General features: G+C 44.6%; 5 protein-coding genes across 5 annotated transcripts; 4 read left to right on the top strand and 1 right to left on the bottom strand.

Moving 5' to 3' along the window:
* Positions 1–446: 446 nt before the first annotated feature.
* On the bottom strand, positions 447–5,006 carry Bfra_006712 (putative exocyst complex component sec3 protein; the record flags this gene model as incomplete). The annotated part of the gene is made up of 4 exons (XM_037337082.1): positions 447–1,365; positions 1,419–2,575; positions 2,635–4,730; positions 4,868–5,006. The coding sequence occupies 4 exons, from the start codon at positions 5,004–5,006 to the stop codon at positions 447–449; spliced, it is 4,311 nt and encodes a 1,436-aa protein (XP_037198448.1).
* Positions 5,007–5,787: 781 nt separating this feature from the next.
* Positions 5,788–7,175, top strand: Bfra_006711 (putative srp40-c-like protein; the record flags this gene model as incomplete). The annotated part of the gene is given in 2 exon segments (XM_037337081.1): positions 5,788–7,080; positions 7,092–7,175. The coding sequence occupies 2 exon segments, from the start codon at positions 5,788–5,790 to the stop codon at positions 7,173–7,175; spliced, it is 1,377 nt and encodes a 458-aa protein (XP_037198447.1).
* Positions 7,176–8,249: 1,074 nt separating this feature from the next.
* Bfra_006710 (putative adenosine amp deaminase protein) lies at positions 8,250–10,362 on the top strand (the record flags this gene model as incomplete). The annotated part of the gene is made up of 5 exons (XM_037337080.1): positions 8,250–8,276; positions 8,338–9,215; positions 9,286–9,641; positions 9,694–10,050; positions 10,163–10,362. 5 exons carry the CDS (start codon positions 8,250–8,252, stop codon positions 10,360–10,362), a joined length of 1,818 nt encoding a protein of 605 aa, XP_037198446.1.
* Positions 10,363–12,214: 1,852 nt separating this feature from the next.
* Bfra_006709 (uncharacterized protein) lies at positions 12,215–13,655 on the top strand (the record flags this gene model as incomplete). Its single annotated transcript, XM_037337079.1, has 2 exons — positions 12,215–12,241; positions 12,294–13,655. The coding sequence occupies 2 exons, from the start codon at positions 12,215–12,217 to the stop codon at positions 13,653–13,655; spliced, it is 1,389 nt and encodes a 462-aa protein (XP_037198445.1).
* A 927-nt stretch (positions 13,656–14,582) lies between these two features.
* Positions 14,583–15,791, top strand: Bfra_006708 (uncharacterized protein; the record flags this gene model as incomplete). The annotated part of the gene is made up of 3 exons (XM_037337078.1): positions 14,583–14,606; positions 14,658–15,237; positions 15,289–15,791. 3 exons carry the CDS (start codon positions 14,583–14,585, stop codon positions 15,789–15,791), a joined length of 1,107 nt encoding a protein of 368 aa, XP_037198444.1.
* Between the last annotated feature and the right edge of the window lie 349 nt (positions 15,792–16,140).

Below are 16,140 nucleotides of genomic sequence, written 5' to 3'. Positions count from 1 at the left end.
CATAGCGCTTACTCATCTTCATCTGTTAGACTGACCACTAAAACAAGTTACTGCCGGAGATAAGTACGTAGTGGGTGTGTTCATCCGTCAATTTCCGTCTAATATCCTCGGTTATCATAGCAGTACATAAATAGCATCTAGACAAAAAAGATGGAGATCAAAACTCAGATCTGTTTTTACTCGCTCAGGCTCAAGTTGTTCAAAATAACAAGGGATGGAAAGGAATGTATCCAGCTATGGAAATTGTTTATTTTTTGCTCTTCATTCTTTAAGCTCATGGTATATCCCCTAGAATTACAAGGTTTGTTGCGGCCATGGTAATGACAACCCGCACCCTCCTTGAAACGCCCATTTTAATCATATGTTTGCGCTCATATTACATCCCACTGAAATTTTATATTCAATGAAATCAGAATAGAAGAATCTTGATCCCTTCATGACGACACCTATTTTCTAAATGCTGTAGAAATGTCGGCTCTTGTCCATTCAGCAATAATCTCTCCATCATAAACATCTCTGCTGATCGTCAAAATTCTATCGTCGACTCTTTCGTACAACCTCTCGCATTGTTGGTGCACCTTGATAACAAGTTCTCGACTGAGTCCTGGATCATCTGCATCACCGAAATGTTTTTCGACTCGCTTCTTGAGAGTTTCGATACCTTTTCTAATTTCCTTGGCATCATAACCAGCAAGAATTTTCTTGAAAGTTGATTTGGAGTGACTAGGCATTGACGAAATTCTCGAAGCCGATTCACCAGGTTGCCTTGAAAGCATAAGACTCTCAGTGCTTTCTAAGAAATCGAGAAGCTTTCCTAAAGGTCTGCGAATCACAGCACCAAGATACAATGTCATGTGTTCATCCATTTCTTGGCTAGCATTTTCTCGCCATTCTTCAAGTATCGGATTGGAGCGAACATCCACTTCTTCAAGGTAGTGGTTCATATTTTCGATGAGTAAAATCTGATAGTTGAGGGCCTCCTTGTCTTCTGGATCTGCACCTGCAGTTTGGGCACTTGGGTTCTCTCTTGCGATGACTTTTAGAGACTCAAACATGGTTTTGTTCAATCGCGAATATGCATTATTTACGATTTGTCGAACTTCGAGGCCGTCGGCGGACATTAGCATCGTTTCTATTGCCAGCGAGAATGAAGGAAATATCCTTATGAAGCCAATAACACCCTTTCGCTTCTTTATTTTGACTTTGGTGTCTTCAATGGCGCGTATTTGCTCATCGAGAAATTTGTTGAATAAACCCAGTAAACGAGCATGTAGTTTTTGAAGTGTGCGTGCCAGGTATTCCTGGCTTGATTCCTCGAGGTCGACAAGCTTGCGCTCAATTGAAACGAGTATTCCGACACCTTGCCTATTCAAAGAATTAGTTAGGTTTTCTGGTTAGTTTAATGATAGTGGACTTACAATGGATCAGATTGGAGGGACCAGTCTACGAGTGCTTGCATATCACCAGCCCAGAAAGCGTAAATTTCTTCCATGGTCTGCACGACACGTTTTGCCAAGATCCGGTTCGGGTCCATAACCTTTGGCCTTCTCAAGTCACCACCTCGTCGCAAGTCTGGTGGTGCAGCAGCGATGGAATCTGCAAAATCGTGTTGCTCTAGTGATGTGATGTGGAAAAATTCGACGATAAAATTTTGCTCCATGCTCATTATTGGAATCATTTCATCAAGAGCTCCCGTAAATACTTCGTTTGGAGGTAGTCGACCATCCGCCTTGTCTGAGCTAGCTTTGTTGCCGCCATCGCCAATTGGGGATCGTATTTTTGCTAATGTTTGACTTCTTTTTACTGTCAGTTTTCTGGCCGTCGTGGTCGCGAGGCCTTCGGTTTGTTTCTCGGTTTGTGATGTAAACAAAATGTCAGATTCATCCCCATGTGCTTTCCTAGCGATCCGCTTCCAGGCAAAAACAGCGTCCCTGAACTCGTCCTGGTACAAAGGTTTGCATGCAGACTCGTAATCTAACAAAAACCTCTCCCATTCATCGGGGGCAACTTCTCTGGAGAACAACATCAGTGGACTGTATTTCCAAAGTACATTTCTAGCAAGATCATGATGACGTGGGTCAAGTTTGCCCTTCCCAGCTGCTCTGGTGATATTACCACCCTTTTCTCGGTCTGTCGCTTTTCTCGTTTCGTCAATTGCAGCGCGGAATTTCATTTGTAAGAAGGAATACAAGCGCTGAAGAAACTCAACGCTCGTAACTCGGTACACATCTTTTTTCTCTTGTAGGACTCGCATGCTTCCGATTTCGCTATTGCCAAAACCTCCAGTTTTCCCGGAACGAACGCTACCATCTTCGCTTCTTCTGGGACCAGAAATACTGAGTGAAGGATCAATAGTGACCATAGCCTTGAACAATACAACTAAGGATTTTTCAATCAACTCGAGATCATGAGGTCTCTCCAGCGACGCTGTCTTAAGGCATTCAAGCTGTGATGATGAAATCGATATTGTATCCAATAAAGATTGAAGCTCAACTTGCAACAGCTTTTGATTGGCTGTTTGTACTTGCAGACCTTGTGACTGGGCTTCGATATAGGCAATGTCCTCGTTGAGTGTCTGAAATAGTCTATTAATACACAAAGTTTTCCAGAAAAGCATCTATGGGAATAACTTACGCCAAGCTCCACAAGATACAATGTGAGCAAACCATCAAGTTCGTCGCATTCATCCATACATGTATCTAGTCCTCTTTTGATCGCTTCAACTCGCTCATCCTCCTCTTCTAATCGGTTTAACCAGCCTCCAGCTTGAACCTTGTTGAGCTCTCGCTCAACATCATCCTTCAAAGTATCGATGACTTTTATATGAACACCTTCTCCTACCCATCCAAACTCATCCCAAGCATTAACAAGATCGGAGCCTCGACCATCCAAGAAACTTGGGTCAATACCTAAAGACGCTAGCTCTTTTTGCATTGCCTCGGAGGCAGATTTTGGCCGTCTGGGTTCGCGAGCCTTTGGCTTATCGAGTAATCCTGTATCAGATGTTTTTGAAGGACCTTCAACAGTACTAGGTACATCCTTATCAGGGACTGTGATCTTGACTTCTGGAACAACTTCAGGATTAGGTTTACGTGCAGCTGATTTCTCTGGAAGGGCTTCAACTGGAGGAGATGGGACTTCGGGCGAAGCAGCAGGCACAGCGGCAGGTACAGTAGTAGGGGTGGTATTAACTGTAGTTGCACTATCACTACTTAACGCCCGAAGCAAGGAAGGTGCTGGAACCACACCGGTTATTCCATCAGGACCGTTGGGAGATTTAGCTGCCAGTGCTGCTTCTCTAAGACGTTCAGCAGCACCACCAGCACGAGGCTTAAATCCGTTTGCATTTTTGGCGGCCCTAAGGAAAGTACTCGCAATGTCACCCTTGGATTTCTTTTTGATCATTGGTCCTAGGCCTGGGCGCAGTTCCTCATCCTCTTGCTCCTCTGCTGAAGGTGAAATGGGGCTAGTAGGTGAAGCAATGGGAGAAACGGGAGAATTCACAGCCGGCGCAGGTGTAGGAACTGGCGGAGGTTCATTCTTACTGCTGTCTCCCATATCATCGCGAGGTGTTTCCAATGCTGCTGGCTCTGTAAGCTTGCTGTCGATGCTGCCATTTCCATTGGCATTCTGTTCGCGAGGTATCGATCGTTCACTGCTCCGGGTAGGAGGTCGCATATCATCTCTCCGCATACCAGGACTAGCTAATGGCGCCGGCACAATATTGTCCATTGAGTCCACACTACGCAACCTAGATGCATCTCCAATATTTGGCATTGGCGGCCGACGTCTCTCCGGTGGAATAGTCAGTGGAGCAGGCATTGGCGGCGCATCCGCTGACCTGTCTCGTTTCGGACTCGGAAATCCGGCTTCAGGAGGACCACGCTGGGAATTTGGCGTTATGCTCCTATCAGGAAAGCGACCAGGTGTGTTAGCTAGCCCATTGGTACCACCGCGTGAGCGAGGTGGTAAGCTGCTGCTGTCGTCGCTGCGCCCAAAAGACTCCTGGCTTGGATTAGCCCCCTCCAGTCTACGCAGACTTGCTTGACTCTGTTGAGGTGTAACACCAATTAGCTTAGCACTGGGGTTTGGCGAAACATCGCGCGGTGGTCGCATAGGGGGTCTAGAATTTTGTTGTGGGAAAGCTGGACTAGCATTGGGCGGCATTTGACCTGGAGGGCGTTGCATAGCATCTCGGCTAGGTTGGCTACGAAGTACTGGCTCTCGGGACGGATCGCGTTTGAATGGTCGACTTTGATTCTGTTCATAAGGAGAAGATGCGGAAGAGGATGGCTGCTGGGCTTGCGAGGGCCGCCGCATCTCTTGTGGGGGAGGTTGTTGTGGTCGTGCAGCAGAAGAAATACCAGATAACTGTTCCCTTTCTCTTGAGTCGAACCCGATGAGTTCTGGCGCCTTTCCGCCAGTATATTTTGTGTAAATCTTGACCAAGCTTGCGATGAAGAATTGCTTTTCTTTCTGAGTATTGGCCTGCCAATAATAGGGCTTTCCAATTGTTACAATGAATCCCATTCCACCGGCCCATTGCTTACGTTGCTCTTCCTCGGCGCTCGCAGGCACCGCTCCACTAAAAGACTCTACCGCAGATAGATCATCGAGCATCCAAGTTTTGCCTATTGAGAAGCTTCCGTTCGCATTCTCCCTAGCTTTGTGCATACGAACTCGTCCAGATTTGCGCACGGCAACAATTATGAGACGAGGTTTTTTGGCATCTGGATTTGCGTTCAAAGGAGGGGGGTAGAGGGATAGGCAGCATCCTCAATGATTCTTATGTGTGTGATGTATGATTCCAATACTAGATGACCGAGTGGTTAGCTGGTACCTTCAGCGCAAACTGGACTAATCTTACAGGAGCAATCTGGATCCTTTTTCCCAAAACAGCTTTCAATAATTCGTCTCTTCTCATCTTCGAATCTTTCCGCCCTGCTCATACCACTCCTGTCACTGCCAGTGACCCCGCTAGAGCCAGTTCGTGTAGAGCCGTCCATGTGGCAGGCGGAGCCACGTTCGTTAAATCGAGACGACTGTTCTGTGTATCCTTTTCAATCATTTATTCGTGAAGGCGACTTGGGAGTTGTTCTGCAGTTGGCTCGAAAATCATTTTTTGGAATTGTTAAATAGCATTCAAAAGTCACAGCACAACTCACATAGATAGAAGAGTATATGAGGTGCAAGTCAGATATTAGGTTATTTGGTGCTTACAGTTTGACTCCAGCTTTCTAGGTCCCGTTCCCTGACATCAAACCAGCAAGCACACAGGCACCATTAGCATTACATAATCAAGGACCTTCGAGACGGGCATAGTAAGATCCGACCTATGGCAATACCTATCTCACAATTCAATCATCAATGTCAATCAATAATATCAATAAGTTATTTTGTCAGAGAGATCACGAAGAATCTAGTAGATTAATTGAATCTACAGTATTCTAATATCCAAAGAGTCAAGGGTACTTAGGCTTTAAGAATGGCTCCCTCTATGCCTACTGATAAGTTCTTTCACCACCAAATCTTCTTGAATTCTTACCAGGCTCTTGATAGTCGAGGCGGACTCGTACGCCGCATCAAGTCAAATGACACTAATCTTATTGTAGATTAGCCGCTTTTTGTCATTTCTCCCTCCCTTGGGAACTTTTTTTTTTTCTGCCGATAAGCTGTAGTTTTTTATTTTTTGGCGATCAATACCCAACCCAATATATCTTCAATTCCATTCATTTAAGTATGAGGCCAAAGCAGAACAAACGCAGTATGGGGGCGGATAATGCCAATATGCAGGCATTGGGAAAGAGAAGAACACCTGCTGGTCAACCACAACCAGATTGGCTTTTTCCTGCCGGCTCTGGTGCTGATGCCAATCAAGCCCCAGCTAACAAATCTGGCAACGAAGGACGTTCGAAGAACAAGCAGGACAAAAAAATTGCACAAGATCTCCTCAACCGCCGAGATGCAGGCGAACCCCCAAAGTCTGGAATTCCTTCTCATTTACTCGATCTTGTCGGCAAATTCCTCGAACAGCACGAACTCATGCAAACTAGTCGCACCTTGAAGACTGAACGTCGCAACCGAGAGGATGCAACTGCAGGAGGCAACAGCACTACCACCTCCCTTGAAGATATTTACAATGAATGGCAGGCGTCCAAAGAGGAGATTGCGGCACTCAAAGCTGCGGCCATTCAAAAGAACGAAACCCCAAAGCCAAAGGCAGCCAAGGCTTCTTCTGAGGATACCTCGAGCAGCAGTAGTAGCAGCAGTGACAGTAGTGATTCGAGCAGCGAGGAGGAAAGTGAAGAGGAAAGTGATGTCGAGATGGCAGATGCTCCACCGGCCAAGAAAAATGCGTCCCGAAGATCTTCCTCATCTTCCTCTTCTTCGTCTTCGTCTTCCTCGTCGTCCTCTTCTAGCAGTTCCGATAGCGATGCTGATGATGAAGATGATGCGCCATCAGTTGTCAAATCTCCCTCACCGAAACCAAAAGTCAACACTCTGAAACGAAAAGCTACTTCGGATAGCGATTCATCGTCATCCGATTCGGATTCAAGTTCAGAAGAAGATGCCCCGAAATCTAAGAAGGCCAAGACAGCTGCTACCGACAAAGAGTCTACAGCATCTTCATCGGAATCTAGCTCTGAAGACGACTCTAGCTCTTCTGATTCGTCCGACTCCGACTCCGATTCTGACTCCGATTCTGATTCTGATTCCGATTCTTCTACACAATCAATTGCGAAGAAAACTCCATTGCCTGAGTCTGATTCTGATTCATCTTCCGACTCCAGTTCCGACTCTGATTCGGAGAGCGATTCTGGCAAAGTTACAAAGAAAGAGCCAGTGGCTAGCTCAGATACCAGCGAGACTCTTTCCGAAGGCAAGGGCTCATCTAATGACAAAGTCCTAGATCCCCCATTGCCACCGATTCCTACCGCGAAGCTTCCTAGAAAACAAAACGTACCATTTTCTCGCATTCCAAAAGATACCAAAGTCGACCCGAGATTGGCCAGTAACGCATTCGTACCATATGATTATGCGCAGAAGGCTCATGAGGATTTGATCATTACAAAGGCAAGGGTTTCACCAAGGAGAAGAACAAGAAGAAGCGCGGAAGCTACAGAGGCGGTTTCATTGATGTTGAAGGAAAAAAGGGTATCAAATTCGAGGACTAGAAATTTACCTTTTGGATTCGTAGCTCGTTAATGAATGAATGCCAATGTTTTAGCATAAGAAAGATTTTAGACCTTTCAGGCGATCAAATTGGCTGGGTAGCAAAGGAGCGTTTGGCGCAAATTCACATAATAGAGTAGTTTCGCTACATTCATAATACAAAAGTTGTTCTCTGCACATGATAGACTTTCCGACTTCGTCTCCCACACACCGACTTACTCTTCGTGAATGTTTTGAGATCAACCGAGACTGGAAAGCAATGACCACGTCTTGGGGCTTGACTTTAAGACTTCACGTACTCGATGTGTTCATATATTTCACAACAGAACATGTTCTCCACTTAGATGACAATCCTGAAGTGCTTGGGCCGATGTTTATGATACCAGTTTCCCAATCACTCAGAGCTGAGCTCTAGTAGTACTGCATGTGTGAGCTGTACAAGCGCTGATGAGTATTCGGCGAGCTTCGTATAGCCCGTGAGAACAGCAACTGATGCCATCCCCAACGTTAAAAGGCCGCCGGTAATGGGCCAAGCTCGGCTGTCGTCAACTAAGATGGTCAATGTCAAGCGTACCTAGGCAGTCTGTGTATATACTAGGTACCCAGGCAGTAAAAGGTTCCAGTGCCATGGTTACACAAGATCGCCCTCAATTCAGCCTTGCATTGCCATGCTCGGTCGATGATAAGCCTGCTTATCTTGATAACCACCAGGTAGAATCCCCTCATCAACTATCAGCCATTGATACTTCTTTACGATCCCTTTCGAGCTTTTTATAATTATTATAGAGTGTAGCCACGACGTTATTCCTTCCTTACTCGATTCGCTCTTGAACAATCACACACAAAAGAACTCCTTTACTTTGAACAAATTCCAGAACATAATTTGACAACCGCTTGCAAAATACAACCCAACGCAGGTCTAGCGCTCTCATCACACAGGCACGAGGTCTGCAGCCAATAGGGAGCTCTGATCTCTTTCGCAAACACAGTAATCTCGCTCACTGATCAGGGTGGCTGAGTTCTCACAAGGGCACTCGAGCATGCGATCGTGACAATTTTTACAACATCTCCAACAAATGTGGGCGATCTGGCAACGACAATCTGTACGGATACCGATTTATTATCAATCTAGCTTATAATCTTATCAAGCTGTACTGCTTGTAGAACGTCGTGATATTCATGCTGGATGGGATGGGTGTTTTGTGCTCTATACTGAAAGACGGCGAGGAAGCGCCGGGTAGCGAAGTTAAAGAGATCCAGAGAGAGAAGCCGAGATCCAGTATCTTGAAGATGCCTCAATCTGGAAGACCTGGGACAAGAGCAAAGGAAATCTGGCGTCTCGCGATTGAGAAACGAGAATTCAACACTCCAGAAGATTATGATAAAGCTCTTCAGTCTCTTCAGCTGGCTGAACGGAGAACTGCATTTGATGCGAAAGCTGAAGAGTTGGCTTCAGAAGTGGAAAAAAAGGCGGCAAAAATTGTTCAAAGAATCAGAAATTACGATTGGGAAAATACTCATGGAAAGTCAGTCGACGCGAAAGGTCTCGCTACTGAAAAGAGAGCTCAAGGAGAGCACTTTCTGGGAAACGTGGATCTTATCAATGATACGAAATTATTGGAGATTGCAAAACGAATGCCAAAAGGAGCTCACCTTCACATTCATTTCAATTCATGTTTACCAGCACAATTCTTGATACAACAAGCTAGAGATATTGATGCAATGTACATCCGTAGTACTCTACCTCTAACGTCACGAGAAAATTACACAGCTTCACGAATCTCTTTTATGGTAATGACACCCCATGAAGCGACCCACGTGAAAGGAGAGGAAAAAGAAACTTATGTTCCTCTGGGAGATATTACAGATATTGATTATGTCTCCAACAGATGGATGCCATACAAGCAGTTTCAAAGGCAGTTCAATTTTGTCGACGAAAATGATGCAAGGTTGAGCGGCACGACTGGTGCTGAAATATGGCTCGAGAGAAAAATGTTGATTTCGGAAGACGAGGCCCATGGTTGCTCTCAAACTGGTCGCGGGTATGTATACAAGTTCGATGGGAAATTTCATGGCTAACATAATTAGCATCTGGGAGAAGTTTAATTATAGGACTCAAATGATGAAAGGATTATTTGCTTATGAGTCTGCGTTCAGAAACTACACCAAGGAGTGCATTAAAGATTTCGTCAAAGATAACATCCAGTATGCTGAGATACGCCCAAATTTTATGGCTACGAATTCCCTCAAGTCTGATGATGGCACAAGAACTATTGGCAATGAGGGGATTATGAGTATCATCAACGAAGAGCTCCACCGGACTATGCAGGAGATTCGAAGTAAGGGCCAGTACTTCGGGGGCATGAAAGTCATTTATTGCACACCTCGCTCATTTGATAGAGGCAAAATTGAAATAGCTTTAGACGAGTGCATTGATTTAAAGAAGAAGTATCAGAAACTACTTTGTGGTTAGTCTGCTTCAAATGTCAAACCTACACACTTCCACTAATGAGAATCTAGGGTTTGATCTTGTGGGCCATGAAGAGATGGGAAACGAGCTTCGACATTTTGTGCCCGAGTTTCTTGCATTCCGTCGGAAATGTCGAGACCAAAAACTAGATATCCCATTTCTATTCCATTGTGGGGAGACGCTAGAGGTTGGCGGAAAAGTGGACGGCAATCTTTTCGATGCGATATTACTAAACGCAAAGAGAATAGGGCATGGTTATGCAGTCGCAAGACATCCTATTCTTATGGAAATATTCAAAGAAAAGAAAATCGCCATCGAATCATGTCCTATCTCTAACGAGGTTCTTGGCCTCACTCCGAGCATTGCGGGACACAACCTTCCGGTATTACTGGCAAACGATGTGCCTTGTACGATTAATAGCGATAATGCTACATTCTATAGGCATGTTCTCTTAATTCCCATCGAACAAACGATCACTAACAGATAATAGATCATCCTTATCTCACGACTTCTATCAAGTAATGATTGGCTCTGAATCAATGTCTCTTCATGGCTGGAAGCAACTTGCAGAGTGGAGTTTAGAATATAGCTGCATGGACGACGAGGAGAAAAAAGACGTTACTAAGGAATGGACCACGAGATGGAGAGATTACTGTCAGTGGATTGTTGATAAGTACAGTTGGGTAAATGAATGGACACCAGCATCTGATCGACATTAATTATTTACCAAGACGATCGGGGAAGCGATTGAAGTTACACGACTAGCGTGCCTTGTCCAGGCTCTTTCGTTGATTTCAACTTCATTTTATACCACCGACTGCATGTAAGATGAAGCTGTGGCCTGGGAATCAGAAAATGGGTGGAGCGAGATCATTGTGGGCGTTGAGGCGCACGAGATTTTGATACACGAGTCACAACGAGAGACGACTTCTTACTTTGGATTTTGGGTGTATTATTTTGATTATTATACTTGATGACTTTTACTACGTTTTTACCATATTATTTAATTATGAGATTCTGGTCTCGAAATTTGGCCCCCCGTATATCTATCGTTGAAGTTGTAAAAACCCTAACTTGAATCTGACATGAGCAATAAGAAAAGAATGACTTCCAGCCATCACATTCAGCCTCGAAACGATCACATGCCTAGACGAGTACCTGCGGGTAGGCATCTACAAATACCTATGTAGTATGATTTCGGGTTCCAAGACGGCACCACGGCATTATTGAATAGCTGGTCATTGTTTGTTATCCAATCGATCATTTGGTGGTGACGGAAAATAGAAAAGAGATTCGATATATGCAGTAGGTGCTCGTGTCTTATCAACCATGGATAGATCCATTTTACCAACCGTGAACGCCGCGCCGCGTATAATAAATACCCCTTCATTTGCGAAAAAGGAATGATCATTTCCTCCCATAATCTAAATGATTGGAAATAGGTTCAAACAAGTCGCTTTTCTTCTTCAGAGTCCCCTTTTGCTGTGCCGCCTCCTTACCTCTTTCTACTGCAATCCGAATTTCGTGCATGCATAGCCGCCGAATGTAGATTTTGCTCATCTTGAATGTATGGTAGAGAAAGAAGAGTAGATGTGTTGACAAGCGGAAAATCAACGGAAAATCTACAAACGAAACAAAAATTAGATGAACATGTGGTTAGGAAACCTTGAAAATGCGAAAGAATGGGGTACTAAAGGGCACTGCTAGTCTCTTGAGGGTATTAAATATCCACTTATAGGGCTTGGCTTACACTATTACATGGATTTAGTTTAGATGGGACTCACGGGAGAGAGTCACTGGGACTTTAGAGTGGTCTGAACGCTGAACGGACGCTAAATACTAGGACGTAATCGCTAAATTCCCATGACAATTTCAAACTTTCGAGGTTTCTGAGAATATACAAAGTATTCCAATTATCTAATCATATGATAAGGCTTTTTTCAGTAGCCAAGAAAGGATATCCAAAGTGTATCTCATACCAAGCATTTCCAAACTCCCACAAGTTCCAAATTCATGGCACCGCAAACACCGCAAACAAACCTTCATCATATAAAAGAAATGTGCGTAGTAGGCTGACTAGGTGGGTGTGCAAATAGGCACAGCCCTCTGAAACATTCCCTGTAATGGTATCTCTGATCTACGCGCTACTGGCTCCGCGTTTTTCAGCTCCCAGGGCTTACGAGACGCGGTTACCCTTTTGGGCTCCTTGTTGAAGATGGAGGGGGTATAGAATCGGATGAAATATACTAGGTAGGCAAGCTGGCATGAGGCTCTGTGGATTTTTTTTTTTTTTTTCTTAATCTTCCCCTATGAACAATAAATATACGAGGACTTCTTTTCTTGGGGGAGCAAAGTGTCGAACAAAAATAAAAAGAATAAGGTATTGAAAGAGTGGTCTTTGAGAAAGTGAAAACTGAAATTTGCAACTTCAAGACGTGTGTGAGAAAGGAGGAAAGAGAAACAAAACGGGAGGCACGGTTATTACACTGAACTCTAAGTCGAACCTCGAAGACTCGAGACGACAGCCATCAGGCGTTAGACCGTCAGCACAGTATAGGAGATGACAAATTCATGGTTTCCCTCAGGGAAAGAGGTTCGGTATGTTAGATGTCATATCATTATTCGCATACTTCTCATATCCTGTCCATAGACTAACAACTACCACAGTGATGGATGGCGATTAGATATCGTGTCACTTTTGGCAGTCATAGGGGAATCTGCCATGGCTGATCACTCTCAGACTATGACCTCATCGTGGATGTGCATGCTCCCTCGAATCATTCCCGCCCCACAAGTCCTCCTCAAATCTTCGCGTCCCTCTCGAATGCCACAAGTCAACGCTGCTGTGGTCGGTGTACACAATGGAGTATATGTGCAATCACTCAACTTCTTCCCAAACATCATACATCCAATAGAAGAGCTCAAGCCTTTCGAGTTCAAGGTCTTCGAAATCAAGCATAAAAATGCCCCTCCTCCGGTGGTGACTCCACCTACACCTGTGAACAAGGAGAGGCAGGTTTCGGCTTCTAGCAGTATCGAAACTTCACATTTAGAGAGCGGCACGACGCCTCAACCTCGACGTCGGGATACGCTCAGAGCCAGAATCACCCATCGTGGAACCAATGTCGATGACAAGAAACCCCACGTACCAGCTAAATTTTGGTCACCTCTCAACTGTCTTTCTCTGGTATCATTCTTATTGACCATTGGACTTTTTATATGGGCGGCATTGACCCATGATGGAACAGCATGTGTTGCACTCTTTACTATCTCCCTTGCCTCATCAATTGTCGGTTACGCATCTTATTGGTCACCCGCTCTCATGAATCGCAACAACAACAGCAAAGTTCCGTTGGGCGATGTCGTGATCCGCACCAGGGAAGGAGCATTCATCGTAGTCAGATGCGATGAAGAAGTTGCCCGAGAACTATATAACGGAACTGAGGAATGCCAATACTATGTTGACACAGATCCCTACCGAGTACTTGTCGGCATCGGTACTTGTCTACTCATGGTTTCGGTCGTGCTTCTTGGAAATTGTGATTTCCAAATGCAAATTTCTATTGGTGCGTCCTATATTGTTCTCAACGGTGCATACTGGGCGGTAGCTTTGATGAACAAAAGGAGATTCTGGGATCTTTCGAGCTATGAATGGACGGATGTTACACCTGAATCTGCGCAAGGAGCAAATCTGGAGCAGGACGCAAACGATGTTGAAGGAAGGCCGTCTTTCACTAGAACATTATGGTACGCGATCCGAGAGACAAAGAAAATCGGATGGGTGAAGACGAGTGGGGCTGCACCAACGACAGCGAAGTGGGAGAAATGGCTAGAAAAAGCAGAAATCGCGGCTGTCAGTGGAAATCTGAGATGGGATGCTGTGCGCCAAAAAGATGCAACTGTTGGCGAATCAGATTCAGTGCCGCAAGCTGAAGCAGCATTCAAAGATACGGCTACCGAGCATGCGCCTGCAATCCAAGTTCCGGTACAAGATCGGATCGATACTGAGTGAATATGCGACCGACGCTTATTACCTATAAATATAGGAAATCGCCTACCTCCAGCACCAACTCACGGGCCTGATGGCGCAGTAGGCAAGTCCGTGTTCCAAATGAACGCCTGATGAGTTGGTGTAACAGAAAAAACGTACGGAAAGCCGATGTTTCTGGGAGCGACCCCAGTTTTGCTATTTTGATGGTCTATTTTGATTTATTTTGGGTCTGGAGGACGTCATATGATAAATTGATGGATGGATTGAGATGAGTGATAATAATTTGAGAAATGTGTTCGAGATACCCTGATATTGAAGAGATGACTACACGGTCACTTTGAAGATTGATTAATAACTGGATGGTTTAAGTTGGTAAATTTAGCGTTGCATTCTTGGCTGTTTTGTGGGAGGGAAGAGATCTCGGTGCGTTTTTAGGGCTACTTAGATATCACACCTTTACTTTTGCTTCCATCTAGTAAGTAGTACAGTGGTTATCATCATTGCTAGGTCAGTTTAGAGGCTAGAAGAGATGGATCAATAAAACTTCATGTATATGTTCAGATGACAATGGGTGTTGGTTCGAAGAACTCTCTCGTGTTTGTGCACTGGTCTAAACTATCTATCACCTTTCCCATTGTTTGAGTTTCAACGCCCTAGATTTGTCTTGTTTGTTCCCCTTCAATATCGCTATGTTCTCTATTTGAGTTTCAATTCATCACCTTTGTCCCGTCTTATCTAGCTCTTGAATCTTCACTCGAAGTCCTCCGATTTCGCTTCTTTCTATGCTAGTGCTCTCAGCTCGTCTCCCTCAAAAGTGTTTCCATTTTAATCTTACTTCTCCATCTCCAACCTATCTACTTCGATCTCTCGATCTTAGTGTCTTGACTTCCACCCCTCCTCCATCAATTTAATCCAACAGTCTTCAAAGATAAAAGAATCAAAACAACAATGGCCACTCCAATTGAAGCAAGAGTGAGTATCCAGTTCAGATTCGCTAGTGGCACAATACTGATAGAGTGATAGAAACCTCATGATATAGTCATTGACCCAGAAGGTGACGTATCGATACATCTCATCAAGGAGGAGACCGCAAGACACCCGGTAACTGGTGAAAAGTCTACCATGGAAACTACAATCGCCCGTTACAAGGTCTCGAGGAAGATTCTCAGTGAGAGTTCTCCAGTATGGAACGTCTCACTTCGAGGACATTTCCGAGAGAGCAGATCATCCACCCTACCCGTCTATTTTGGCACGTTGAAGAGTTTGGAACTTTGGTTTCGCATCGTTCACGATGTCATGGTTGATGAGATGTATGATCTTAAAGTCGTGGACGTATATGAGGCCATTGAAATATGTGGAAACCGCGAGTGGGATATCTTCAAGTTGAGCAAGTCGACCTGGGCCAGAGAATGGATGAATCGTCAGAAGTACAGGGAGTTATGTCTTGATGGGATGTGTCGACTCATCTATCTTGCTAAAGAGCTGGACTTCCCCAGAGAGTTCATGTACATGACTCAAAAATTGGTGTATGGAACAGCAGAGCACATCAAAGATAAAAACCCAACAAAGCATCAACATCTCCATCTTGATCACACTGTCATTAGTAAGTTGGATCATTATTCTTATTCGAATTGATTTCTGATGTACAGCACAGATGCACTCAACGGCGCCAAGGGCAATCTACGCTGTAAAATCCTCAAAGGACTCTTCACACCCGTCGGTGGGTTTCTTGAGCAGAGATGTGAATGCAAGAAAAATTCTCTTTACGAATTCTGCATTGGCCTCTCGCTGACTGGGATCTGGCCTTTGGAAACTCACATGAGGAAGTCAGCTCAGGAAATCCTCGATACTTTCGATGACTTCCATTGCGATATACCCGAGAATGCGTGTAAAACATGTCGATTTCGACTGAGCGATTCATCTATTGAGAGAACTGGTGAGCAGGTTCAGGAGCATTTTGATGGTCTCTGTCTTGATTGTATGAGCATTTCTAAGCCAAAGGATGGTAAGAATGTCGATGCCGCTTACTGGCAGCATGATACTCTTAAGCAGTATAGCATGGGATGCAGAGTGCAACATGATCAGCCGACATGGTATTGGTCATTCATGGGCCGGAGAACTCAGATGCAGGCACACCAGGCAGCGAGACAGAGATAGAGAATGTTTGGATGGTCGACTTCGGGAAAATGGATCGTGGTGAGATATTATGATGCGTAAGGGAGGTTTTATGGTGGATTAAATGTCAGCTATGATGGGTCAAAACGTTTCGACCGTTGAAGACGACCAAGATGATACACAAAAGTACAGCGTTGGTTTTTATAGTTTCAATGAATGGTTCTTCACAAAATATGGACAGCAGACTAAACTATCTTCAAAATTTCTTCTGCACCTCCATGGCTTTGACTAACATCAAAGAAGGCAAATCTCCATACTACCCTGACCGCACTGGCGAGCCCCTTTTCACTTCATCTTTCCAAGCAAAACCACCATATCAACCTATCATTAT

Source organism: Botrytis fragariae (genome assembly GCF_013461495.1).
Source record: "Botrytis fragariae strain BVB16 chromosome Unknown tig00000000, whole genome shotgun sequence".
NCBI lineage: Eukaryota > Fungi > Ascomycota > Leotiomycetes > Helotiales > Sclerotiniaceae > Botrytis > Botrytis fragariae.
Note: the sequence above shows the minus strand (reverse complement) of the source record. Positions and strands in the feature narration are given on the sequence as shown.